General features: G+C 46.8%; 1 protein-coding gene across 1 annotated transcript in view; it reads left to right on the forward strand.

Annotated features, from left to right (window-relative positions):
- ppt2b (palmitoyl-protein thioesterase 2b) overlaps positions 1 to 27,779 on the forward strand; it is a 63,463-nt gene that overhangs the window by 30,650 nt on the left and 5,034 nt on the right. Inside the window, exons 4-7 of the mRNA XM_068009397.1 lie at positions 3,781 to 3,888; positions 8,281 to 8,364; positions 19,950 to 20,034; positions 21,105 to 21,159. Of these exons, the coding sequence (XP_067865498.1) occupies positions 3,781 to 3,888; positions 8,281 to 8,364; positions 19,950 to 20,034; positions 21,105 to 21,159 (332 nt within the window). The remainder of the gene's footprint in view (positions 1 to 3,780; positions 3,889 to 8,280; positions 8,365 to 19,949; positions 20,035 to 21,104; positions 21,160 to 27,779) is intronic.

Consider the following 27,779-nt stretch of genomic DNA (forward strand, 5'->3'; position numbering starts at 1 on the left):
TTTGTCCTGGATGGTGTCGAGCTTCCTGAGTGTTTTTGGAGCTGCACCCATCCAGGCAGGTGGAGATTATTCCATCACACTCCTGGCTTGTGCCTTGTATATGGAGGACACACTTTGGGGAGTCAGGAAGTGAGTTCCTTGTTGCAAAATTCCCAGCCTCTGACCTGCTCTTGCAGCAACAGTTCAGTTTCTGGTGAATGGTAACCCCTGGGAAGTTGATAGTGGGGGATTCAGCAATGGTAATGCCATTGAATGTCAAGGGGAGGTGGTTAGATTCTGTCTTGTTGGATGGTCATTTCCTGGCACTTGTGTCGCACAAATGTTACTCCCCACTGATCAGCCCAAGCCTGGATATTGTCCAGTTTAAACTGCATATGGGCACGGACTGCTTCAGCATTTGAAGAGTTGCGAATGGTGCTGAACATTGTGCAATCATCAGCGAACATCCCCACTTCTGACCTTATGATTGAAGGAAGGTCATTGATGAAGCAGCTGAAGATGGTTGGGCCTAGGACACTACCCTGAGGAACTCCTACAGTGATGTCCTTGAGCTCAGATGATTGACCTCCAACAACCACAACCATCTTCTTTGTGCTAGGTATGACTCCAGCCAGCGGACGGTTTTCCCCCTGATTGCCATCAACATCAATTTGGCTCGAACTTCTTGATGCCATACTTGGTCAAATACTGTCTTGATATCTAGGGCGATCACTCTCACCTCACCATTTGAGTGCAGCTCGTTTGTTTATATTTGGACCAAGGCTGTAGTGAGGTCAGGAGTGGAGTGGCCCTGGCAGAACCCAAACTGAGTGTCAGTGAGCAGGTTATTGCTGTTTAAGTGGCACTTGATAGCACTATAGATGACACCTTCCATCACTGCTGATGACCAGGAATAGACTGATGGGGTGCTAATTAGCCGGATTGGATTTGTTCTGCTTTTTGTGTACAGTACATACCTGGGCAATTTTCCACATTACTGGGTTGTAGCTGTACTGGAACAGCTTGGCTAGGGGTGTGGCTAGTTCTGGAGCACAGGTCTTCAGTACTACAGCTGGGATATTGTCAGGGCCCATAGCCTTTGCAGTATCCGGTGCTTTCAGTCGTTTCTTGATATCAGGTGGAGTGAATTGAATTGGTTGAAGACTGGCATCTGTGATGCTGCGGACCTCAGGAGGAGTCCGAGATGGATCATCAACTCGACACTTCTGACTGAAGATTGTTGCAAATGCTTTAGCCTTGTCTTTTGCACAGATATGCTGGGCTCCCCCTTCATTGAGGATGGGGATATTTGTGGAGCCACCTCCTCCTGTTCGTTATTTAATTGTCCACCACCATTCATGACTGGATGTGGCAGGATTACAGAGCTTTGATCTGATCTGTTGGTTGTGGGATTGCTTAGTCCTGTCAATTGCATGCTACTTCCATTGTTTCGCATGCAAGTAATCCTGTGTATAGCTTTGCCAAGTTGACACCTCATTTTGAGGTGTGCCTGGTGCTGCTCCTGGCATGCCTTCCTGCACTCTTCATTGAACCTGGGTTGGTCCCCTGGCTTGAAGGTAATGGTAGAGTGGGTGATATGTCAGGCCATGAGGTTACAGATTGTGGTTGAATACAATTCTGCTGATGATGATGGCCCACAGCGCCTCATGGATGCCCAGTTTTGAGCTGCCAGATCTGTTCTGAATCTATCACATTTTATCACATCTATCCCACTTAACACGATGGATGGTATCCTCAACTTGAAAATAGGGCTTCGTTTTCACAAGGATTGTGTAGTGGTCACTCCTACCAATACTGTCATGGACAGATGCATCTGCAACAGGTAGATTTGTGAGGACAAGGTCAAGTCGGTTTTTCCCTCTTGTTTGTTCCCCACCACCTGCCGCAGACCCAGGCGAGCAGATCTATCCTTTAGGACTCGGCCAGCTCAGTCAGCAGTGGTACTACTGAGCTACTTTTGGTGATGGACATTGAAGTCCCCCAGCCAGAGTGCATTCTGTGCCCTTGCCACCCTCAGTGCCTCCTCCAAATGGTGTTCAACATGGAGGAATACTGATTCATCAGCTGAGGTGGGGAATGGTGGTGGTGGTGTAGGTGGTAATCAGCAGGAGGACTCCATGCCCATATTTGACCTGATGCTATAAGACTTCATGGGGTCCAGAGTCAATGTTGAGGACTCCCCAGGCAACTTGATCTCAACTGTATACCGTGTTCTGCCATCTTTGGTGGGTCTTTCCTGCTGGTGGGACAGGGATGGTGATGGGAGTATCTGGGACCTTGAATGTAATGTATGCTTCTGTGAGTATGACTATGTCAGGCTGCCACTTGACTAGTTTGTGGGACAGCTCTCACAATTTTGGCACAAGCCCCCCAGATATTAGTAAGGAGGACTTAGCAATGTTGATTGATCCCAGAGAGCTGTGGATGCTCAGTCATTGAGTATATTCAGCACAGAGGTTGATAGATTGTTGGGTAGTAAGAGAATTAAGGGATATGGGAATAATGTGGGAATCTCCAGCTCCCCTTTCTTGTGTTCTTATGATGAGTTGTTGTTGAACCTGCTCCTCCTTAAATCAGTTTTAAAGCACAGCAGCAAGTCAGTTATAATATGGCTAACTCTTGTTAATAATTAATGGTTATCCCTGTTTGAAGATACCATACATGTCCTTGTTACTCAGTTATCTCAAGGCAGTTAAGATGTTTCCATTTAATTCCTGTTAGTCCAAGGAGCTACCCTTTTCACCACAAATAATATCCAACCTCATCCCTCTCTTAACTCATCCGCTGAAACTCTCATTCAAGCCTTCATTACTCTCGACTTGACTATTTCATCACACGCCGGCTGGTTTCCCACTTTCTACCCTCCATAAACTTGAGATCATCCAATACTCGGATGCCCATTGTTTGATGCGTCAAGTCCTGTTCCCCTATCACCCCCGGTGCATGCTGACTAACATTGGCGCCCAGTCAAGCAACATCTTGATTTTAAAATTCTTAACCTTGATTTCAAATCTCTCCACGGACTCACCCCTCCCTACCTGTGTAATCTCCTCCAGACCCTCAATCCTCCGAGATATCTGAGCTCCTCTAATTCTAGCCTCTTGGGCATCCCTGATTTTAATCACTCCACCATTGGTGGCCGTGCCTTCAGTTGTCTGTGCCCTCACCTCTGGAATTCCCTCCCGACACCTCTCTGCCTCTCCACCTCGCTTTCATCCTTTAAGACACTCCTTAAAACTTACCTCTTTGACCAAGCTTTTGGTCATCTGACCTAATATCTCCTTTTGTACCTTGTGACATGCTTTGCTTTATAATGCTTGTGTAAAGCAGCTTGAGAGATTTCATTACGTTAAATGTGCTATATAAATATAAGTTGTTGTTCCACATTTTATCTCTGCACAATGAGCAATTAGTTTGCACAGGCACAACCCAATTAACAGCACTGGTGGCTACACAATGAAAGTCAACCCTGACTCTGGTGATTAACCCACACAAGCAGGGTCTGATTAAAACTACTGATCACTGCAGTTAGAGCAAGGGTCACGTTTAGTTCAGAACTTCAGTAGCAGGAGGGTATAACAGTGCAATAATGCACAGCTGCAGTAAGCAAGCTCTGAAATACCTCTGGTTCTGAGATAATGTCTGAATCTCCCTCTGTGTGTGGGTCTCCGTATACCTGTGCATATGGCTGTGTGTCAGTATCCGAGGGCAGTGACTGACTCTGTGTGAGTGTTTGTGTGTGTGTATGCATGTAGTGAACTAGTCGCTTCCTCCCAACAGATACCAACTACCTGAAATGGCTCTTTCCACATTATGTGAAATCCAAACTCTACCACTTCTGTTACACACAATTTGGACAGTGTGTCTCCATCTGTAATTACTGGAATGGTGAGTAACAAGATCTAGTCTGAGGAATGTGCACAGTGTGAGTGTCTGTGTGTACACCCTGTCTCTGTGCTCTGTGTACAGTGTGAGTGTCTGCGTGTACACCCTGTCTCTGTGCTCTGTGTACAGTGTGAGTGTCTGCGTGTACACCCTGTCTCTGTGCTCTGTGTACAGTGTGAGTGTCAGTGTGTTACACCCTGTCTCTGTGCTCTGTGTACAGTGTGAGTGTCTGTGTGTACACCCTGTCTCTGTGCTCAGTGTACAGTGTGAGTGTCTGTGTGTACACCTTGTCTCTGTGCTCTGTGTGCAGTGTGAGTGTCTGCGTGTACACCCTGTCTCTGTGCTCAGTGTACAGTGTGAGTGTCTGCGTGTACACCCTGTCTCTGCTCTGTGTACAGTGTGAGTGTCTGCGTGTACACCCTGTCTCTGTGCTCTGTGTACAGTGTGAGTGTCAGTGTGTTACACCCTGTCTCTGTGCTCTGTGTACAGTGTGAGTGTCTGTGTGTACACCCTGTCTCTGTGCTCTGTGTACAGTGTGAGTGTCAGTGTGTTACACCCTGTCTCTGTGCTCTGTGTACAGTGTGAGTGTCTGCGTGTAAACCCTGTCTCTGTGCTCTGTGTACAGTGTGAGTGTCTGCGTGTACACCCTATCTCTGTGCTCTGTGTACAGTGTGAGTGTCTCTGTGCTCTGTGTACAGTGTGAGTGTCTGCGTGTACACCCTGTCTCTGTGCTCAGTGTACAATGTGAGTGTCTGTGCTCTGTGTATAGTGTGTGTGTCAGTGTGTTACACCCTGTCTCTGTTCTCTGTGTACATTGTGAGTGTCTGCGTGTACACCCTGTCTCTGTGCTCTGTGTACAGTGTGAGTGTCAGTGTGTTACACCCTGTCTCTGTGCTCTGTGTATACTGTGAGTGTCTCAGTGTGTTACACCCTGTCACTGTGTACAGTGTGAGTTTCTGTGTGTGTTACAGCCTGTCTCTGTGCTCTGTGTACTTTGTGACTGTCTGCGTGTACACCCTGTCTCTGTGTACAGTGTGAGTGTCAGGGTGTTACACCTTGTCTCTGTGCTCAGTGTACAATGTGAGTGTCTCTGTGTGTTACACACTGTCTCTGTGCTCTGTGTACAGTGTGTGTGTCAGTGTGTACACCCTGTCTCTGTGTACAGTGTGAGTGTCAGGGTGTTACACCTTGTCTCTGTGCTCAGTGTACAATGTGAGTGTCTCTGTGTGTTACACACTGTCTCTGTGCTCTGTGTACATTGTGAGTGTCTGCGTGTACACCCTGTCTCTGTGTACATTGTGAGTGTCTGTGTGTACACCCTGTCTCTGTGTACAATGTGAGTGTCTCTGTGTGTTACACACTGTCTCTGTGCTCTGTGTACAGTGTGTGTGTCAGTGTGTACACCCTGTCTCTTTGCACAGTGTGAGTGTCTCAGTGTGTTACACCCTGTCTCTGTGCTCTGTGTACAGTGTGAGTGTCTGTGTGTACACCCTGTCTCTGTGCTCAGTGTACATTGTGAGTGTCTGCGTGTACACCCTGTCTCTGTGCTCTGTGTACAGTGTGAGTGTCTGCGTGTACACCCTATCTCTGTGCTCTGTGTACAGTGTGAGTGTCTTTGTGCTCTGTGTACAGGGTGAGTGTCTCTGTGCTCTGTGTACAGTGTGAGGGTTTGCGTGTACACCCTGTCTCTGTGCTCAGTGTACAGTGTGAGGGTCTGCGTGTACACCCTGTCTCTGTGCTCTGTGTACAGTGTGAGTGTCTCTGTGCTCTGTGTACAGTGTGAGTGTCTGTGTTACACCCTGTCTCTGTGCTCTGTGTACAATGTGAGTGTCTCTGTGTGTTACACACTGTCTCTGTGCTCAGTGTACAGTGTGAGTGTCTCAGTGTGTTACACCCAGTCTCTGTGCTCTGTGTACAGTGTGAGTGTCAGTGTGTTACACCCAGTCTCTGTGCTCTGTGTACAGTGTGTGTCTCTGTGCTCTGTGTACAGTGTGAGTGTCTGTGTTACACCCTGTCTCTGTGGACAGTGAGAGTGTCTCAGTGTGTTACACCCAGTCTCTGTGCTCTGTGTACAGTGTGAGTGTCTGCATGTTACACCCTGTCTCTTTGCACAGTGTGAGTGTCTCAGTGTGTTACACCCTGTCTCTGTGCTCTGTGTACAGTGTGAGTGTCAGTGTGTTACACCCTGTCTCTGTGCTCTGTGTACAATGTGAGTGTCTCAGTGTGTTACACCCAGTCTCTGTGCTCTGTGTACAGTGTGTGTCCCTGTGCTCTGTGTACAGTGTGAGTGTCTGTGTTACACCCTGTCTCTGTGGACAGTGTGAGTGTCTCAGTGTGTTATACCCTGTCTCTTTGCACAGTGTGAGTGTCTCAGTGTGTTACACCCTGTCTCTGTGCTCTGTGTACAGTGTGAGTGTCAGTGTGTTACACCCTGTCTCTGTGTTCTGTGTACAATGTGAGTGTCAGTGTGTTACACCCTGTCTCTGTGTTCTGTGTACAATGTGAGTGTCTCAGTGTGTTACACCCTGTCTCTGTGCTCTGTGTACAGTGTGAGTGTCAGTGTGTTACACCCTGTCTCTGTGCTCTGTGTACAATGTGAGTGTCTCAGTGTGTTACACCCAGTCTCTGTGCTCTGTGTACAGTGTGTGTCTCTGTGCTCTGTGTACAGTGTGAGTGTCTGTGTTACACCCTGTCTCTGTGGACAGTGTGAGTGTCTCAGTGTGTTACACCCTGTCTCTTTGCACAGTGTGAGTGTCTCAGTGTGTTACACCCTGTCTCTGTGCTCTGTGTACAGTGTGAGTGTCAGTGTGTTACACCCTGTCTCTGTGTTCTGTGTACAATGTGAGTGTCTCAGTGTGTTACACCCAGTCTCTGTGCTCTGTGTACAGTGTGTGTCTCTGTGCTCTGTGTACAGTGTGAGTGTCTGTGTTACACCCTGTCTCTGTGGACAGTGTGAGTGTCTCAGTGTGTTACACCCTGTCTCTTTGCACAGTGTGAGTGTCTCAGTGTGTTACACCCTGTCTCTGTGCTCTGTGTACAGTGTGAGTGTCAGTGTGTTGCACCCTGTCTCTGTGCTCTGTGTACAGTGTGAGTGTCAGTGTGTTACACCCTGTCTCTGTGCTCTGTGTACAGTGTGAGTGTCTCTGTGTGTTACACCCTGTCTCTGTGCACAGTGTGAGTGTCTCAGTGTGTTACACCCTGTCTCTGTGCACAGTGTGAGTGTCTCGGTGTGTTACACCCTGTCTCTGTGTACAGTGGGAGTATCTGTGTGTGTTACACTCTCTGTGCTTTGTGTATAGTGTGTGTGTCTCAGTGTGTTACACCTTGTCTCTGTGCTCTGTGTACAGTGCGAGTGTCTCGGTATGTTACACCCTGTCTCTGTGTACAGTGTGAGTGTCTCGGTGTTTTACACCAGGCTCTGTGTACAGTGTGAGTGTCTCGTTGTGTTTCACCCAGTCTCTGTGCTCAGTGTACAATGTGAGTGTCTCTGTGTGTTACACCCTGTCTCTGTGCAGTGTGAGTGTCTCAGTGTGTTACACCCTGTCTCTGTGCTCAGTGTACAATGTGAGTGTCTCTGTGTGTTACACCCTGTCTCTGTGCTCAGTGTACAATGTGAGTGTCTCTGTGTGTTACACCCTGTCTCTGGGCACAGTGAGTGTCTCAGTGTGTTACACCCTGTCTCTGTGCTCTGTGTACAGTGTGAGTGTCTCGGTGTTTTACACCAGGCTCTGTGTACAGTGTGAGTGTCTCGTTGTGTTTCACCCAGTCTCTGTGCTCTGTGTACAGTGTAGGTGTCTCAGTGTGTTGCACCCTGTCCATGTGCTTTGTGTATAGTGTGAGTGTCTGGGTGTTACACCTTGTCTATGTGCTCTGTGTACAATGTGAGTGTCTCAGTGTGTTATATCCTGTCTCTGTGTACAGTGTGAGTGTCGCAGCGTGTTACACCCTGCTCATGTGCTCTGGGTACAGTGTGTGTGTGTGTATCGGTGTGTTGTACCCTGTCCATGTGCTCTGTATACAAGTGTGTGTGTGTGTATCTGTGTGTTGTACCCTGTCCATGTGCTCTGTGTACAAGTGTGTGTGTGTATCTGTGTGTTGTACCCTGTCCATGTGCTCTGTGTACAAGTGTGTGTGTGTATCTGTGTGTTGTACCCTGTCCATGTGCTCTGTGTACAAGTGTGTGTGTGTGTATCTGTGTGTTGTACCCTGTCCATGTGCTCTGTGTACAAGTGTGTGTGTGTGTATCTGTGTGTTTCACCCTGTCCATGTGCTCTGTGTACAAGTGTGTGTCTGTGTGTCGCTCCCTGTCCATGTGCTCTGACTGTGTACAGTGTAAATGTAACTTATGTTTAGATCAGGTCCCTTATGTTTGATTTCTTTCTGTGTCTGTTCCAGATCCTCACCATCACGACCTTTACCTCAGCACCAGTGAATACCTGGCATTCCTCAACAGTGAGAGGGAGAACCCCAATGCCACAGGTAACATGGAGATGAATCACACACCAGTCTTAGCACAGAGACTTACTGTTATATATCTACTCAGCAGGTTCATTGCAGTCATGGGTCACCATCAAGTCCTCACAGAGGAGGTCAAGCATCGGTTAGAGTCAAACTAAACTACTTCTACAATGTCCTATTAAACTCTCTCGGGGCAGTACAGCACAGGTTAGATACAGAGTAAAGCTCCCTCTACACCGTCCCATCAAACACTCCCAGGGCAGTACAGCACTGGTTAGATACAGAGTAAAGCTCCCTCTACACCGTCCCATCAAACACTCCCAGGGCAGGTACAGCACAGGTTAGATACAGAGTAAAGCTCCCTCTACACCGTCCCATCAAACACTCCCAGGGCAGGTACAGCACAGGTTAGATACAGAGTAAAGCTCCCTCTACACCGTCCCATCAAACACTCCCAGGGCAGTACAGCACAGGTTAGATACAGAGTAAAGCTCCCTCTACACCGTCCCATCAAACACTCCCAGGGCAGTACAGCACTGGTTAGATACAGAGTAAAGCTCCCTCTACACCGTCCCATCAAACACTCCCAGGGCAGGTACAGCACAGGTTAGATACAGAGTAAAGCTCCCTCTACACCGTCCCATCAAACACTCCCAGGGCAGGTACAGCACAGGTTAGATACAGAGTAAAGCTCCCTCTACACCGTCCCATCAAACACTCCCAGGGCAGGTACAGCACAGGTTAGATACAGAGTAAAGCTCCCTCTACACCGTCCCATCAAACACTCCCAGGGCAGGTACAGCACAGGTTAGATACAGAGTAAAGCTCCCTCTACACCGTCCCATCAAACACTCCCAGGGCAGTACAGCACTGGTTAGATACAGAGTAAAGCTCCCTCTACACCGTCCCATCAAACACTCCCAGGGCAGTACAGCACTGGTTAGATACAGAGTAAAGCTCCCTCTACACTGTCCCATCAAACACTCCCAGGGCAGTACAGCACAGATTAGATACAGAGTAAAGCTCCCTCTACACTGTCCCATCAAACACTCCCAGGGCAGTACAGTACAAATTAGATACAGACTAAAGCTCCCTCTACACTGTCCCATCAAACACTCCCAGGGCAGTACAGCACAGGTTAGATACAGAGTAAAGCTCCCTCTACACCGTCCCATCAAACACTCCCAGGGCAGTACAGCACTGGTTAGATACAGAGTAAAGCTCCCTCTACACCGTCCCATCAAACACTCCCAGGGCAGTACAGCACTGGTTAGATACAGAGTAAAGCTCCCTCTACACCGTCCCATCAAACACTCCCAGGGCAGTACAGCACTGGTTAGATACAGAGTAAAGCTCCCTCTACACTGTCCCATCAAACACTCCCAGGGCAGTACAGCACAGATTAGATACAGAGTAAAGCTCCCTCTACACTGTCCCATCAAACACTCCCAGGGCAGTACAGTACAAATTAGATACAGACTAAAGCTCCCTCTACACTGTCCCATCAAACACTCCCAGGGCAGTACAGCACAGATTAGATACAGAGTAAAGCTCCCTCTACACTGTCCCATCAAACACTCCCAGGGCAGTACAGTACAGATTAGATACAGACTAAAGCTCCCTCTACACTGTCCCATCAAACACTCCCAGGGCAGTACAGCACAGATTAGATACAGACTAAAGCTCCCTCTACACTGTCCCATCAAACACTCCCAGGGCAGTACTGCACAGGTTAGATACAGAGTAAAGCTCCCTCTACACTGTCCCATCAAACACTCCCAGGGCAGTACTGCACAGGTTAGATACAGAGTAAAGCTCCCTCTACACTGTCCCATGAGTATGTCTCAGTCCTAACCTTGGATCTACATCACTGACATTTCTCCATTATCCGAAAAAAAAAAATGGGTTAGATACAGAGTAAAGCTCCCTTTACAATGGCCCATCAAACTCTCTCACCTCACTCTTCCTCTGTCTCCCATCTCTCACTACCTGCAACACCGTGACTATCTCTCTCCCTCTCCCCATCCAGAGAGCAAGAGGGAGAGATTGGGATAGGGAAGATAAAAAAAATGGGTTAGATAGATGGAGTAAAGTTCCCCAGACAATATCCCATCGAACACCCCCATGGCCGGAAATGCATGGGTTAAATACAAAGGAAAACTCCATTTACTGACCCACAGCTCAGCACAGGGAGATGGACTCTCGATTGTACATGTGTGCATTTCTTTAACTTTCTACAGCAGTTTGTAGTCTTCACGAATAGCAGTATTTTGGGGTAGACTAGCAGATTAGAGATTGCATTGATGACCTCCCAGACTTTGGTTTGATAGCCAATTTCTTTTATTCTTTCACGGATGTGGGCATCGCTGGCCAGGCCAGTATTTATTGCACATCCCTAATTGCCCTTAAGCAGGTGGTGCTGAGCTGCCTTCTTGAGCCACTGCAGTCAATGTGGTGAAAGGACACCCACAGGGCTGTTAGGAAGGGATTCCTAGATTTTGACCCAGCAACAGTGAAGGAACGGCAATACAGTTCCAGGTAAGGATGGTGTGTGGATTGGAGGGGAATTTGCAGGTGGAGGTGTTTTTTAGAATTAGAATTAGAACTAGAATTAGAATTTAGAACATTACAGCGCAGTACAGGCCCTTCGGCCCTCGATGTTGCGCCGACCTGTGAAACCATCTGACCTACACTATTCCATTTTCATCCATGTGTCTATCCAATGTCCACTTAAATGCCCTTAAAGTTGGCGAATCTACTACTGCTGCAGGCAGGGTGTTCCACGCCCTTACTACTCTCTGAGTAAAGAAACTACCTCTCACATCTGTCCTATATCTATCACCCCTCAACTTGAAGCTATGTCCCCTCGTGTTTGCCATCACCATCCGAGGAAAAAGACGCTCACTATCCACCCTATCTAACCCTCTGATTATCTTATATGTCTCTATTAAGTCACCTCTCCTCCTCCTTCTCTCCAACGAAAACAACCTCAAGTCCCTCAGCCTTTCCTCGTAAGACCTTCCCTCCATACCAGGCAACATCCTAGTAAATCTCCTCTGCACCCTTTCCATAGCTTCCACATCCTTCCTATAATGCGGTGACCAGAACTGCACGCAATACTCCAGGTGCGGTCTCACCAGAGTTTTGTACAGCTGCAGCATGACCTCGTGGCTCCGAAACTCGACCCCCCTACTAATAAAAGCTAACACACCATATGCCTTCTTAACAGCCCTATTAACCTGGTTAGCAACCTTCAGGGATTTATGCACCTGGACACCAAGATCTCTCTGTTCATCTACACGACCAAGAATCTTCCCATTAGCCCAGTACTCTGCATTCCTGTTACTCCTTCCAAAGTGAATCACCTCACACTTTTCCGCATTAAACTCCATTTGCCATCTCTCAGCCCAGCTCTGCAGCCTATCTATGTCTCTCTGTACCCTACAACATCCTTCGGCACTATCCACAACTCCACCGACCTTAGTGTCATCCGCAAATTTACTAACCCACCCTTCTACACCCTCTTCCAGGTCATTTATAAAAATGACAAACAGCAGTGGCCCCAAAACAGATCCTTGCGGTACACCACTAGTAACTAAACTCCAGGATGAACATTTGCCATCAACCACCACCCTCTGTCTTCTTTCAGCTAGCCAATTTCTGATCCAAAGCTCTAAATCACCTTCAACCCCATACTTCCGTATTTTCTGCAATAGCCTACCGTGGGGAACCTTATCAAACGCCTTACTGAAATCCATATACACCACATCCACTGCTTTACCCTCATCCACCTGTTTAGTCACCTTCTCGAAAAACTCAATAAGGTTTGTGAGGCACGACCTACCCGTCACAAAACCGTGCTGACTATCTCTAATGTACTTATTCTTTTCAAGATGATTATAAATCCTGTCTCTTATAACCTTTTCCAACATTTTACCCACAACCGAAGTAAGGCTCACAGGTCTATAATTACCAGGGCTGTCTCTACTCCCCTTCTTGAACAAGGGGACAACATTTGCTATCCTCCAGTCTTCCGGCACTATTCCTGTCGACAATGACGACATAAAGATCAAGGACAAAGGCTCTGCAATCTCCTCCCTAGCTTCCCAGAGAATCCTAGGATAAATCCCATCTGGCCCAGGGGACTTATCTATTTTCACTCTTTCCAAAATTGCTAACACCTCCTCCTTGTGAACCTCAATCCCACTTAGCCTCGTAGCCTGAATCTCAGTATTCTCAACAACATTTTCTTTCTCTACTGTAAATACTGACGCAAAATATTCATTTAACACTTCCCCTATCTCCTCTGATTCCACACACAACTTCCCACTACTATCCTTGATTGGCCCTAATCTAACTCTAGTCATTCTTTTATTCCTGATATACCTATAGAAAGCCTTAGGGTTTTCCCTGATCCGATCCACCAATGACTTCTCGTGTCCTCTCCTTGCTCTTCTTAGCTCTCCCTTTAGATCCTTCCTGGCTAGCTTGTAGCTCTCAAGCGCCCTAACTGAGCCTTCACGTCTCATCCTAACATAAGCCGCCTTCTTCCTCTTGACAAGCGCTTCAACTTCTTTAGTAAACCACGGCTCCCTCGCACGACAACTTCCTCCCTGCCTCACAGGTACATACTTATCAAGGACACGCAGTAGCTGCTCCTTGAATAAGCTCCACATTTCGATTGTTCCCATCCCCTGCAGTTTCCTTCCCCATCCTGCGCATCCTAAATCTTGCCTAATCGCATCATAATTTCCTTTCCCCCAGTTATAATTCTTGCCCTGCGGTATATACCTGTCCCTGCCCATCGCTAAGGTAAACCTAACCGAATTGTGATCACTATCACCAAAGTGCTCACCTACATCTAAATCTAACACCTGGCCGGGTTCATTTCCCAGTACCAAATCCAATGTGGCATCGCCCCTGGTTGGCCTGTCTACATACTGTGTCAGAAAACCCTCCTGCACACACTGGACAAAAACTGACCCATCTAAAGTACTCGAACTATAGTATTTCCAGTCGATATTTGGAAAGTTAAAGTCCCCCATAACAACTACCCTGTTACTCTCACCCCTGTCGAGAATCATCTTCGCTATCCTTTCCTCTACATCTCTGGAACTATTCGGAGGTCTATAAAAGACTCCCAACAGGGTAACCTCACCTCTGCTGTTTCTAACCTCAGCCCATACTACCTCAGTAGACGAGTCCTCAAACGTCCTTTCTGTCGCTGTAATACTCTCCTTGATTAACAATGCCACACCCCCCCCTCTTTTACCATCTTCTCTGTTCTTACTGAAACATCTAAATCCCGGAATCTGCAACATCCATTCCTGCCCCTGCTCTACCCATGTCTCCGAAATGGCCACTACATCGAGATCCCAGGTACCAACCCATGCTGCAAGCTCACCCACCTTATTCCGGATGCTCCTGGCGTTGAAATAGACACACTTTAAACCAGGTTCTTGCTTGCCAGTGCCCTCTTGCGTCCTTGTAACCATATCCCTGACCTCACTACTCTCAACATCCTGTACACTGGCACTACAATTTAGGTTCCCATTCCCCTGCTGAATTAGTTTAAACCCCCCCGAAGAGCACTAGCAAACCTCCCCCCCAGGATATTGGTACCCCTCTGGTTCAGGTGAAGACCATCCTGTTTGTAGAGGTCCCACCTACCCCAGAAAGAGCCCCAATTATCCAGGAAACCAAAACCCTCCCTCCTGCACCATCCCTGCAGCCACGTGTTCAACTCCTCTCTCTCCCTATTTCCCATGCAACGACTGTCCTTGTCCTTGTTGGTAGAGGTCATGGGTTTGGAAGGTGCGGTCTATGAGCCTTGGTGCATTGCTGCAGTGCATCTTGTAGATGGTACACACTGCTGCCACTGTGCGTCGGTGGTGGAGGGAGTGAATGTTTGTCGATGGGGTGCCAATCAAGCGGGCTGCTTTGTCCTGGATGGTGTCGAGCTTCTTGAGTGTTGTTGGAGCTGCACCCATCCAGGCAAGTGGAGAGTATTCCATCACACTCCTGACTTGCGCCTTTTAGATGGTGGACAGACTTTGGGGAGTCAGGAGGTGAGTTACTCGCTGCAGAATTCTTAGCCTGTGACCTGCCCTTATAGCCACAGTGTTTATATGGCTACTCTAGTTCAGTTTCTGGTCGATGGTAACCCCCAGAATGTTGATTCAGCGATGGTAATGCCATTGAATGTCAAGGGGAGATGGTTAGATTCTCTCTTGTTGGAGATGGCCATTGCCTGGCACTTGTGTGTCGCGAATGTTACTTGCCACTTATCAACCCAAGCCTGGATATTGTCCAGGTCTTGCTGCGTTTTTACACGGACTGCTTTAGTATCTGAGGAATTGCGAATGGTGCTGAATATTGTGCAATCATCAGCGAACATCCCCACCTCTGACCTTATGATTGAAGGAAGGTCATTGATAAAGCAGCTGAAAATGGTTGGGCCTCGGACACTACCCTGAGGAACTCCTGCAGTGATGTCCTGGAGCTGAGATGATTGACCTCCAACAACCACAACCATCTTTCTTTGTGCTAGGTATGACTCCAAACAGCAGAGAGCTTTCCCCCTGATTCCCATTGAATCCAGTTTTGCTCGGGCTCCTTGAAGCCATACTCGGTCAAATGCTACCTTGATGTCAAGGGCAGTCACTCTCACCTCACCTCTTGAGTTCAGCTGTTTTGTCTGTGTTTGAACCAAGGCTGTAATGAGGTCAGAAGCTGATTGGCCCTGGCAGAACCCTAACTGAGTGTCACTGAGTGGGTTATTGCTGAGTAAGTGCTGCTTGATAGCATTGTTGACGACACCTTCCATCACTTTACTGATGATCGAGAGTACACTGATAACGCAGTAATAGACTGGTTTGGATTTGTGTACAGGACAAACGTGGGCAATTTTCCATATTGCTGGGTAGATGCCAACATTATAGTTGTACTGGAACAGCTTGGCGAGGGGCTGGGTCAGTTCTGGAGCACAAGTCTTCAGTACTATTGCTGGAATTTTGTCAGGATTTTGCAATATCCAATGCCTTCAGTCATTTCTTGATATCACGTGGAGTGAATCGAATTGGCTGAAGTCTGGCATCTGTGATGCTGGGGACTTCAGGAGGAGGCCAAGATGGATCATCCACTCAGCACTTCTGGCTGAAGATTGTTGCAAATGTTTCAGCCTTGTCTTTTGCACTGATGTGCTGGGCTCCCCCATCATTGAGGATGGGTTCCGAAGAAGGGTAACTGACCCAAAATGTTAACTCTGCTTCTCTTTCCACAGATGCTGCCAGACCTGCTGAGTGGTTCCAGCATTTCTTATTTTTATTTCAGATTTCCAGCATCCGCAGTATTTTGCTTTTATTGAAGATGGGGATATTTGTGGAGCCTCCTCCTCCTCCTATTAGTTGTTTAATTGTCCACCACCATTCATGACTGGATGTGGCAGGACTGCAGATCTGTTGGATGTTGGATCACTTAACCCTGTCTATTGCATGCTGCTTCTGCTGTTTGGCATGCAAGTAGTCCTGTGTTGTAGTTTCACCAGGTTGACATCTCAATTTTATGTACGCCTGGTGCTGCACCTGGCATGTCCTCCTGCATTTTTCATTGAACCAGGGTAGATCCCCGGCTTGATGGGTGATGGTTGAGTGGGGGATATAGAATCATAGAAAAGTTACAGCACAGAAGAAGGCCATTCAGCCCATCATGTCTGCACTGACCGAAAAAACTAGCCGCCCAATCTAATCCCACCTTCCAGCACCTGGTCCGTAGCCTTGCAGGTTACAGCACTTCAGGTACCTGTCCAGGTACCTTTGAACAGAGTTGAGGGTTTCTGCCTCCACCACCGATCCGGGCAGTGAATTCCAGACACTGACCACCCTCTGGGTGAAAAAGGTTTTCCTCATGTCCCCTCTAATCCTTCGACCAATCACCTTAGATCTGTGACCCCTGGTAATTGACCTCTCCTTGAGGGGAAAAAGGTTCTTCCTGTCTGCTCTATCTAGGCCCCTCACAATTTTGTACACTTCGATTAAGTCACCCTCAGCCTCCTCTGTTTTAATGAAAGCACCTTTCAAGCCCTGACAACATTCTTGTAAATCTCCTTTGTACTCTCTCCAGAGCAATTATGTCCTTCCTGTAATGTGGTGACCAGAACTGTACGCAATACTCCAGCTGTGACCTAACCAGTATTTTATACAGTTCCAGCATTACGTCCCTGCTTTTCTATTCCGAACCTCGGCCAGTAAAGGAAAGCATTCCACACGCCTTCTTCAACACTCTATCTGCCTGTCCTGCCTGTGGCAGGAACCTGTGGACATACACTCCAAGATCTCTCACTTTTTCTACCCCTCTCAATATCTTCCTGTTTATTCCCTCGCTTTGTTTGTCCTCCCCAAATGCATTACCTCACACTTCTGCGGATTGAATTCCATTTGCCATTTTTCACGCACTCAACCAAACCATTGATATCATTCTGAAGTCTACAGCTATCCTCTTCACTATCAACTACACGGCCAATTTTTGTGTCATCTGTAAATTTCCCACCCATGCCTCCGACATTTAAGACCAAATCATTAACATGCCACAAACAGCAAGGGACCCAACACTGAGCCCTGTGGAACGCTTTCCATTTGCAGAAACATCCGTCAACCATTACCCTTTGTTTCATGTCACTGAGCCAATTTTGGATCCAATTTGACGCTTTGCCCTGTATCCCATGGGCTTTTATTTTACTGACCAGTCTGCCATGTGGGACCTTGTCAAATGCCTTACTAAAATCCATGTAGACCACATCCACTGCACTACCCTCATCGATCCTCCTCGTTACTTCCTCAAAAAACTTAATTCAGTTAGTAAGACACGACCTTCCCTTAACAAATATATTTGCAAGAATCTTCAGCCAGAAGTGCCGAGTTGTTGATCCATCTCGGCCTCCTCCTGAAGTTCCCAGCATCACAGATGCCAGACTGCAGCCAATTCAATTCACTCCGCATGATATCAAGAAATGACTGAAGGCACTGGATACTACAAAGGCTATGGGCCCTGACAATATTCCGGCAATAGTACTGAAGACCTGTTCTTCAGAACTTGCCACACCCCTATCCAAGCTGTTCCAGTACAGCTGGCATCGACCTAACAATGTGGAAAATTGTCCAGGTATGTCCTGTGCACAAAGCAGGACAAGCCCAACCCAGCCAATATACGTCCCATCAGTCTACTCTCAATCATCAGTAAAGTGATGGAAGGTGTCATCAACAGTGCCATCAAACGGCACTTGCTTAGCAATAACCTGCTCAGTGATGCTCAGTTCGGGTTCTGCCAGGGCAACTCAGCTCCTGCCCTCATTACAGGCTTGGTTCAAACATGGACAAAAGGGCTGAACTTGTGAGGTGAGAGTGACTGCCTTTGACATCAAGACAGCTTTTGACCAAGTATGGCATCAAGGAGCCCTAGCAAAACTGAAGTCAATGGGAATCAGGGGGAAAACTCTCCATTCGTTGGAGTCATACCTAACGCAAAGGAATATGGTTGTGGTTGTCGGAGGTCAATCATCTGAGCTCCAGGACATCACTGCAGGAGTTCCTCAGGATAGTGTCCTAGGCCCAACCATCTTCAGCTGCTTTATCAATGACCTTCCTTCAATCATAAGGTCAGAAGTGGGGATGTTCGCTGATGATTGCACAATGTTCAGCACCATTCATGACTCCTCAGATACTGAAGCAGTCGTGTAGAAATGCAGCAAGACCTGGACAATATCCAGGCTTGGGCTGATAAGTAGCAAGTAACATTCGCGCCACACAAGTTCCAGGCAATGGCCATCTCCAACAAAAGAGAATCTAACCATCTCCCCTTGACATTCAATGGCATTACCATCGCTGAATCCCCACTATCAACATCCTATCACCATTGACCAGAAACTGAACTGGAGTAGCCATATAAATACCGTGGCTACAGGAGCAGGTCAGAGGCTAGGAATCCTGTGGCGAGTAACTCACCTCCTGACTCCCCAAAGCCTTCCACTAACTGTCAGGAGTATGATGGAATACTGTCCACTTGCCTGGATGGGTGCAGCTCCAACAACACTCAACACGCTCGACACCATCCAGGACAAAGCAGCCCACTTGATTGACACCCCATCTACAAACATTCACTTCCTCCACCACCGACGCACAGTGGCAGCAGTGTGTACCATCTACAAGATGCACTGCAGCAATGCACCAAGGCTCCTTCGACAGCACCTTCCAAACCTGTGACCTCTACCAACTAGAAGGACAAGGGCAGCAAATGCATGGGAACACCACCAACTGCAAGATCCCCTCCAAGTCACACACCATCCTGACTTGGAACTATATCGCCATTCCTTCACTGTCGCTGGGTCAAAATCCTGGAACTCCCTTCCTAACAGCCCTGTGGGTGTACCTACCCCACATGGACTGCAGTGGTTCAAGATGGCAGCTCATCACCACCTTATCAAGGGCAATTAGAGATGGGCAATAAATGCTGGCATTGCCAGCGACGCCCACATCCCATGAATGAATAAAAAAAAAGTCTGAGAGGGAAAGGACAGTGTCTGACTCACTGCACCACCCAGTCCCAGAGCGGGAAAGGACAGTGTCTGACTCACTGCACCACCCAGTCCCAGAGCGGGAAAGGACAGTGTCTGACCCACTGCATCACCCAGTCCCAGAGCGGGAAAGGACAGTGTCTGACTCACTGCAACACCCAGTCCCAGAGGGGGAAAGGACAGTGTCTGACCCACTGCATCACCCAGTCCCAGAGAGGGAAAGGACAGTGTCTTGACTCACTGCAACACCCAGTCCCAGAGGGGGAAAGGACAGTGTCTGACCCACTGCACCACCCAGTCCCAGAGGGGGAAAGGACAGTGTCTGACCCACTGCACCACCCAGTCCCAGAGGGGGAAAGGACAGTGTCTGACTCACTGCACAACCCAGTCCCAGAGGGGGAAAGGACAGTGTCTGACCCACTGCACCACCCAGTCCCAGAGGGGGAAAGGACAGTGTCTGACTCACTGCACAACCCAGTCCCAGAGGGGGAAAGGACAGTGTCTGACCCACTGCCCCACCCAGTCCCAGAGGGGGAAAGGACAGTGTCTGACCCACTGCCCCACCCAGTCCCAGAGGGGGAAAGGACAGTGTCTGACTCACTGCCCCACCCAGTCCCAGAGGGGGAAAGGACAGTGTCTGACCCACTGCCCCACCCAGTCCCAGAGGGGGAAAGGACAGTGTCTGACTCACTGCACCACCCAGTCCCAGAGGGGGAAAGGACAGTGTCTGACCCACTGCCCCACCCAGTCCCAGAGGGGGAAAGGACAGTGTCTGACTCACTGCACCACCCAGTCCCAGAGGGTGAAAGGACAGTGTCTGACCCACTGCCCCACCCAGTCCCAGAGGGGGAAAGGACAGTGTCTGACTCACTGCACCACCCAGTCCCAGAGGGTGAAAGGACAGTGTCTGACCCACTGCATCACCCAGTCCCTGAGGATGCAGGAGTTTCTTGTAACTGCTGCACATATTGCAGATTATTTACTGGACTGTGTGACGGGAATTTCTGTTTTTTAAACTGTTTCTTGTCCTTTTTATTAGAATGGAAGAAAAATTTTTTGAGAATCAAGAATCTTGTTCTGATTGGTGGACCGGACGATGGGGTCATAACCCCATGGCAGTCGAGGTACGAGTCAGTCTCTGTGGTGGGGGAGGGGAGTGGACAGGGGTGTGGGGAGGGGGCTGCAATGGGCGTGGGTGGTCATGGGGGAGTAGGGGGGCACTGCCTCTCTTTCCAGATTAGTATGTGCCAGCCTCCTGCTAACAGGGGCTGTACCACAGTCTCCAGATCACTGCCAGTATCAGGCTCTGCTGTCAATGCTCGAGTGTGAAATACTGCAGAAGGAGCAAAAAAAACTGATTTACACGAGTGATAGCAGAACTGAGAGATTCTAAATATCAGGAAAGACTGAAGAAGCTGGTGCTCTTTACTCCAGAGGATGTTTCCACTTGTGGGCGAGACCAGAACTAGGGACTATAAATATAAATTAGTCACTAACAAATCCAGTGGGGAATTCAGGAAAAACCTCTTTACCCAGAAAATGGGGAGACTGGAACTCGCTACCACATGGAGTAGTTGAGGTGAACAGTGTAGATATATTTAATAGGGAGCTGGATAAACACAAGGGGGAAAGGAACAGAAGGATATGTTGATAGGGTGGGAGGAAGCTTGTGTGGAACAGCAACACTGGTTGGGCTGAATGGCCTGTTTGTGCTGTAAATTCTGCTTTCTGACACTCGCTGGGAGCTGCTTATGTTGCTCCCGAGATTTAGCGAAGTGTCAGAATGGCTGTGAGTGATGGACAGGAGAGAAATTAGACAATAAAAGCAAAATGTTTATAAAAATGTTAAACCTTGGGGGAAGAACTTTAAAAAACCAGCTCTTGGTGGGAAGTGGTTGTGGCCCCGAGACACTGTGTCTGATGATGAACCAGTGTTTGGTTACCAAGTGCTTCGTCTACTGTGAGAGCAGGCTTTTCGATTCACTTTCTCCTGGTCACTACCTGAGACTGGAGGGTTCAGCACATGCACTCAGTGAGTTTTGTAAGATCATGGGACTCCCTGAGATCGGTGATTCCTAACTGTCCCCTCTCCTTCCCCCTGAGAGTAATTCAATGGGCCTTCCCTCCCCTCATTCTGTTACTAACTGAATGTAATGTGCTAATTCCAACCCCTTTCTGACTGTTTCTTTTCCAGTCACTTTGGATTTTACGATGAGAATGAGACAGTGGTGGATATGAGAGAGCAGCTGGTGAGTTGTCCAACACCCACAGCAATGAGCTGCAGGGTGAGTGGGTATGGAGTGAGGTAATGGTGAAAGGGGAACTCCAGGACCCCCTGTCAGTTCACGGCCGGTACCCCCGGGGTCTCACCCACCTTTCTCCCACCAGGTTCCTGGGCAATGGGGGTCTTTGTCAGAGTTCCCAAGCTTCCCTTCCCCTCTGCTGTTCTGCATTGACCATTTACACCTCCTCTAGACCCACCTTTTGTTTCTGTACTTGTCCCATTACCATCTCCTTCTCTCTTCCCCATCCTCCTTTTTTTCCTTTAATCTCTGCTGCCCTCCACCCAATCACAGACCCTCCCTTTCGTTCTTCCACTTTTCACTGGCTCTGTATCTGTTTAAAAGCTGTTTCATTTCAAACATCTTCCAGTTCTGATGAAAGGTCATCGACCTGAAAGGTTATCTCTGTTTCTCTCTCCATGAATTCTACCTGCTGTTTCCAGCATTTTCTGTTTTTCATTTGGAACTGTAGAAACTTGGACCAGAGGAGGGTTCTCATGCTGTCCCTTTGTCAAATTCCCTTTTTCAAGCAATGATCGACATGACACTGACAGAGTCTCTCTCCAGCCTTCACTGGATATGTGAATACATCTAGTCTTTTTACAACAATTCCAAATACATACTTCACATTCTAACCTCAGTGGTTTTTCACCATTACCTTCTGACCAGCACTGAACTAAATTTTTCATACCTCAAGTATCACGACTCACCTTCACTGTCTTGTTTTTCTCTTACCTTGATATTGACATCTGGTTTAAGCAAACTAAACCTTGTCCTAGGAGTGTGTTTAAACACTAACTCGTAAGGTCAGAAATCTGTTGTAGGTTGCAGGGTTATTCTGTAAGGAAACAGAAAATTGTCTAGCCTGTGTTGAGGAGAAACATGAAAATTACTGCCTAACTTGTCACCAGCAAATACTTCTGTAAAAACCTCTTCACAATTTGCCCCCTTCTTTTTGCAGAACTATTCAATAGTTGGGTGACATGGTGGTATTGGAGTCTGTTTGACTCCATTCTTACGCAGAAATATTTCACACTGTTCGGATGAAAATTCTGGACCATTATCTGACACCAATACTTCTGGCAACCCATAAATAGCAAACCAACTTCTCAAAACCTCAATAGTTTGGGCACTTGCGGTATTTGCCACAAACGCAACATTTATTCACTTGCTGTAACTATCGACCAAAACAAAATACTCTTTACCTTCCACTTCAAAGAAATTGATATGTACTCATTCCCATAATTTTCTTATATTTGATCATGGACTAAAATGAACTTTGATTGGATCATTTCTCGTTCTGCAACGCACTTCACAACTTTTCACCAACTCTTCAATGTCCCTATCTACTTTTGGAGACCAAAAATAGTTTCTTGCTACTGCTTTCATACAGACTATCTCTGTGTGTTCTTGATGAAGTTCCTCTAACAATCTCTCTCTAAATCTTGGCAGAATAATGACTCTTAAACTCCTTAGGAGACAACCTTAGAGTCATAGAGTATTACAGCACAGAAACAGGCCCTTCGGCCCAACGTGCCTGCACTGACCATCAAGCACCCGTCCTAATTAATCCCATTTCCCCACACTTGGCCCATAGCCTTGTATGCTATGGCGTTTCAAGTGCTCATCTAAATACTTCTTGAATGTCATGAGTGTTCCTGCCTCTACCACCCCTTCAGGCAGTGTGTTCCAGATTCTAACCACCCTCTGGGTGAAAAAATTCCTCCTCAAATCCCCTCTAAACCTCCTGCCCCTTACCTTAAATCTATGCCACCTAGTTATTGATCTCTCCGCTAAGGAAAAAAGTTTCTTCCTATCTATCCTATCAATGCCCCTCATAATTTTGTATACCTCAATCATCTCCCCCCCCCCCCCCCCCGCCCCCTCAGCCTTCTCTGCTCTAAGGAAAACAACCCCAGCCTATCCAGTCTCTCTTCATAGCTGAAATGCTCCAGCCCAGGCAACATCCTGGTGAATCTCCTCTGCACCCTCTCCAGTGCAATCACATCCTTCCTATAGTGTGGTGACCAGAACTGTACACAGTACTCCAGCTGTGGCCTAACTAGCATTTTATACAGCTCCATCATAATCTCCCTGCTCTTATATTCTATGCCTCGGCTAATAAAGGCAAGTATCCCATATGCCTTCCTAACCACGTTATGTACCTGTGCTGCTGCCTTCAGTGTTCTATAGACAAGTACAGCAAAGTCCCTTTGACCTTCTGTATTTCCTATGTCCTACCATCCATTGTATATTCCATTACCTTGTTAGTCCTCCCAAAGTACATCACGTCACACTTCTCAGGATTAAACTCCATTTGCCACTGCTCCGCCCATCTTACCAGACCATCTGTATCTTCCTGTAAACTGAGGGTTTCCTCCTCACTATTTACAATGCCACCAATTTTCGTGTCATCTGCAAACTTACTGATCATGCCTCCTATATTCATGTCTAAATGATCAATGTACACTACAAACAGTAAGGGTCCCAGCACCCATCCCTGCGGTACCCCACTTGTCACAGGCCTCCATTCACAAAACCAACCCTTGACTATCACCCTCTGCCTCCTTCCACTAAGCCAATTTTGAATCCAATTTGCCAAATTATCCTGGATCCCATGGGCTTTTACTTTCTTAACCAATCTTCCATCTGGGTCCTTATCAAAAGCCTTACTGAAGTCCATGTAGACTACATCAACTGCTTTACCCTCATCTACACATCTAGCCACCTCCTCAAAAAATTCAATCAAGTTAGTCGGACACGACTGACAAAGCCATGCTGACCATCCCTGATTATTCCCTGCCTCTCCAAGTGGAGATTAATCCTGTTCCTCAGAAATTTTTCCAATAATTTCCCTACCACTGATGATAGACTCACCAGCCTGTAATTACCTGGTTTATCCCTGCTACACTTCTTGAATAATGGTACCACGTTCGCAGTCCTCCAGTCCTCTGGTACCTCTCCTGTGGCCGGAGAGGATTTGAAAATTTGTGTCCCAGCCCCTGCTATCTCCTCCCTTGCCTCACATAGCAGCCTGGGATACTTCTCACCTTGATCTGCACTTAGTTCATTTCTATGTGTAAAATACGCTTGCAATTTCTCATCACACTCTTTTTAGACCAGCCATTCATGACATAATTGAGTACTTTACTAAGCATGATATCCTTGTGAGTTTCTTCAGAAATTTCTCTGTCAGACACTGGATGTCATTTGTGTATGTAAAATAATTTATAGGTAACTCATGGGCTAAAAATGTATCAGTCTTCACCTCCTCAATGTCAAATGTTCTCTTACTGATCCCACTGTAAGTAACTCGGCCTAGTTTAAATATATTTCCTTCTGCAATTTCTTCCCATTAGGGAAACTTTGTTCCCTCCAACTACTACCGATGGCAAATAATAGGATGCATCATTGTATTCCACCTTAACACTCACTTCACCTAATACTGGAATTCTGTTATTGGAATAACTAGTTTGTTTCACACTTGCTTTTTGCAAGGAATGTGACAGGGACTTCTTGTACTCTCCTTCCAAGATAACAGATACTGCTGTAGCGACAACAAAGGTAAATTGTGAATCTCTGACTTTCATTTTTATAGTGGACACTGGAATTATATCTTCAGCCCTCTTTCTTCCAACTTCCATGTTATGTTTTTCTCGTTCTCTGACTGAGTACGACTCTTGATCTTCCTTCGATAACACCACTTATGTTTCCATATCTATCATATGTGCGTTTGTGAACTTCCAGGACCTGGTGCATTGCTGCGACCTGGAGCTTTTCCATGACCTGACTAATTACTGTTTCCTCTACTCCTGCATGTCATTTGTATATGACCGACTTTCTCACGGGCATAGAACTTTGACTAGAAATGGGAGCATTTGGATGGTTGGTGGTTACCCTGGCAATGATAACATCTACATTTTTGACTGCTCTGGCCTGGGTCTTGCCGCAATCCAGTGGACCTCCCCTGCCGGCCCAGGAAACAAACGTCTTTGCAATCAGCCACTATCTCTTGCTGCCATTTACATGGATGTGGCCTCCTTCCAAGTCAGCTTATTGCCTTTACACAAAGTCTTAGCCTGGATTTTACTGTTCTTTAGACCACTGACAAACCTGTCTCTAAGATTGACTTCAAAGTTGGCACCATAACCCTCGTGACAAGAAAGTTTCTTTCTCAGGAATATAATCTGCAATTGACTCATTTGGCAACTGTTTCATTCCATGAAATGCAACTAGGATTGCAATTTCATTCTTAGTCAAGCCATAATGAGTCCAGAATCTCATTTATTTCAGAATATTCCAACGTACTGGGGGTCGTGGGCAATGTTGGTTAAACACCACCTTAAACGTATTCGGCCTGATCATGGTGAAGGAGCGCATTCACTTTATCTTCCTCGAGGATTTTATTAGCTTGCAGCCAAATATGTAACCTTCATTCATAATTACACCAGACCACTTTGTTAGGATTGATTTCCCCTATTGTCCAAAATGTGTTTTCAGTGCCATAATTTTAAAATTACTTACTTACTGTGTTGTAGCTGAACATGAATTGCAGACACATGAAGCAATCTTTCAAATCGCATAAACTCCTTCAAAATCAACTTTGGGAGTTCCAAAAAGTGTGTCAGAATATTCTTCAGACAGTAATCTCTCGAATTAAATGTAAAAAAAAAAATGAATTCCATCCTTTAGTCATGTTTCTATTGTGTATTCAGAATAAAACTAAGAGGTCTTATCTGGGAACAGCAATGTTGGGAACTTTTAGGAACCTCCCAACAGAGAGGGCAGCAGAGAGCCAGTATATGAAAGATATTACTATATACCACATTAGGAGGATGAGAAGCCTCAGGGTTGAATTATTGGGGCCATTGGTGGATGGTTAGAATGTGAGAATGAAAGTAAAGTTAGACAGTGCAACAACACCACCACCACCTGGTGGAGAATGGTATTGCAGGAATAACGATGGGATTTTTAAAAAATCAGTGCAGCAGCCCCACCTAATGGCTTCTCCTAATATTACAACACGTTTCCCAGTTTTATTCTGAACCAGCAAATCACGCTATTAGATTGTATAAATATAGTTTACTTAGTGCAAAACTACTGCTCAGTGAAACATAAAACCACAAGCTGTCTATGGATTTATTTTAACCTAGTCATTTCCAAGGGTTTTTGTAATTTAGTAGAAACAGGAGGAGGCTATTCAGCCCCTCGAGCTCATTTTGCTGTTGAATTACGTCATAGAGTTGCTATCAGGGCCTCCGTCACTACATCTCTGATGATTGGTCTCCAGGGTTTATGTGTATTAATGGTTATGAAGGTAGGTGAACAAAAATAATTTTTAATATAAAAATCCTATTTTCCATGGAGCATCACCGCCACCTGCTGGCTGAAATCAGGATTCCACACATTTATTTTTCTGCATTACTGATTCTGGTCACCTGGTGGTGCTGTTGCTCTTATTTCCAGATTTTTTTTGCTGATAATGAGCCTCCATTCTGTTGACTGGTTTATTAACTTTCAACAACTAGTGCAGGGTGAATTACTGTTTGTGCAGGGTGAATGGCACCATTAGATAGTTCACAACACTACATAACACCACACAAAGAAAATAAAGTTCTTCGGATGCGGAAATATGAAGGAGAAACACTCCTTCCCCTCACCATAGCATCTTTCCATGTACACATGGGAAATGCAATAGCTGACCTTTTACACCTCCTTTTCCATCACCCAGGCCCCGAACTCTCCTTTCAGGTGAAACAGTGATTTCCTTGTACTTCCTTCACTTTTGTATACTGTATTCACTGCTCAGAGTGTGGTCTCCCATTGGGAGGCCAAATACAGATTAGGGAACTGCTTTGAGGAACTCCTCCATTCAGTCCGCTAACATGACCCTGAGCTTCCAGTCACTGTCATTTTAATTCTCTGCCCCAATCTTACTCTGACCTTTCCATTTTTGGCCTCCATACATTGTATAGGACTTTGGTTCGGCCACATTTGGAATACTGCGTGCAGTTCTGGTCGCCACATTACCAAAAGGATGTGGATGCTTTGGAGAGGGTGCAGAGGAGGTTCACCAGGATGTTGCCTGGTATGGAGGGCGCTAGCTACGAAGAGAGGTTGAGTAGATTAGGATTATTTTCATTAGAAAGGCGGAGGTTGAGGGGGGACCTTATTGAGGTGTACAAAATCATGAGAGGTATAGACAGGGTGGATAGCAAGAAGCTTTTTCCCAGAGTGGGGGATTCAAATACTAGGGGTCATGAGTTCAAAGTGAGAGGGGAAAAGTTTAGGGGGGATATGCGTGGAAAGTTCTTTACGCAGAGGATGGTGGGTGCCTGGACCGCGTTGCCAGCGGAGGTGGTAGACGCGGGCACGATAGCGTCTTTTAAGATGTATCTAAACAGATACGTGAATGGGCAGGAAGTAAAGAGATACAGACCCTTAGAAAATAGGCGACATGTTTAGATAGAGGATCTGGATCGGCGCAGGCTTGGAGGGCCGAAGGGCCTGTTCCTGTGCTGTAATTTTCTTTGTTCTTTGTTCCAATGAAGCTCAATATAAGCTTGAGGAACAGCACCTTGTCTTTT

The sequence above is a fragment of the Heterodontus francisci genome, chromosome 29 (genome assembly GCF_036365525.1).
Source record: "Heterodontus francisci isolate sHetFra1 chromosome 29, sHetFra1.hap1, whole genome shotgun sequence".
In the NCBI taxonomy this organism is placed as follows: domain Eukaryota; kingdom Metazoa; phylum Chordata; class Chondrichthyes; order Heterodontiformes; family Heterodontidae; genus Heterodontus; species Heterodontus francisci.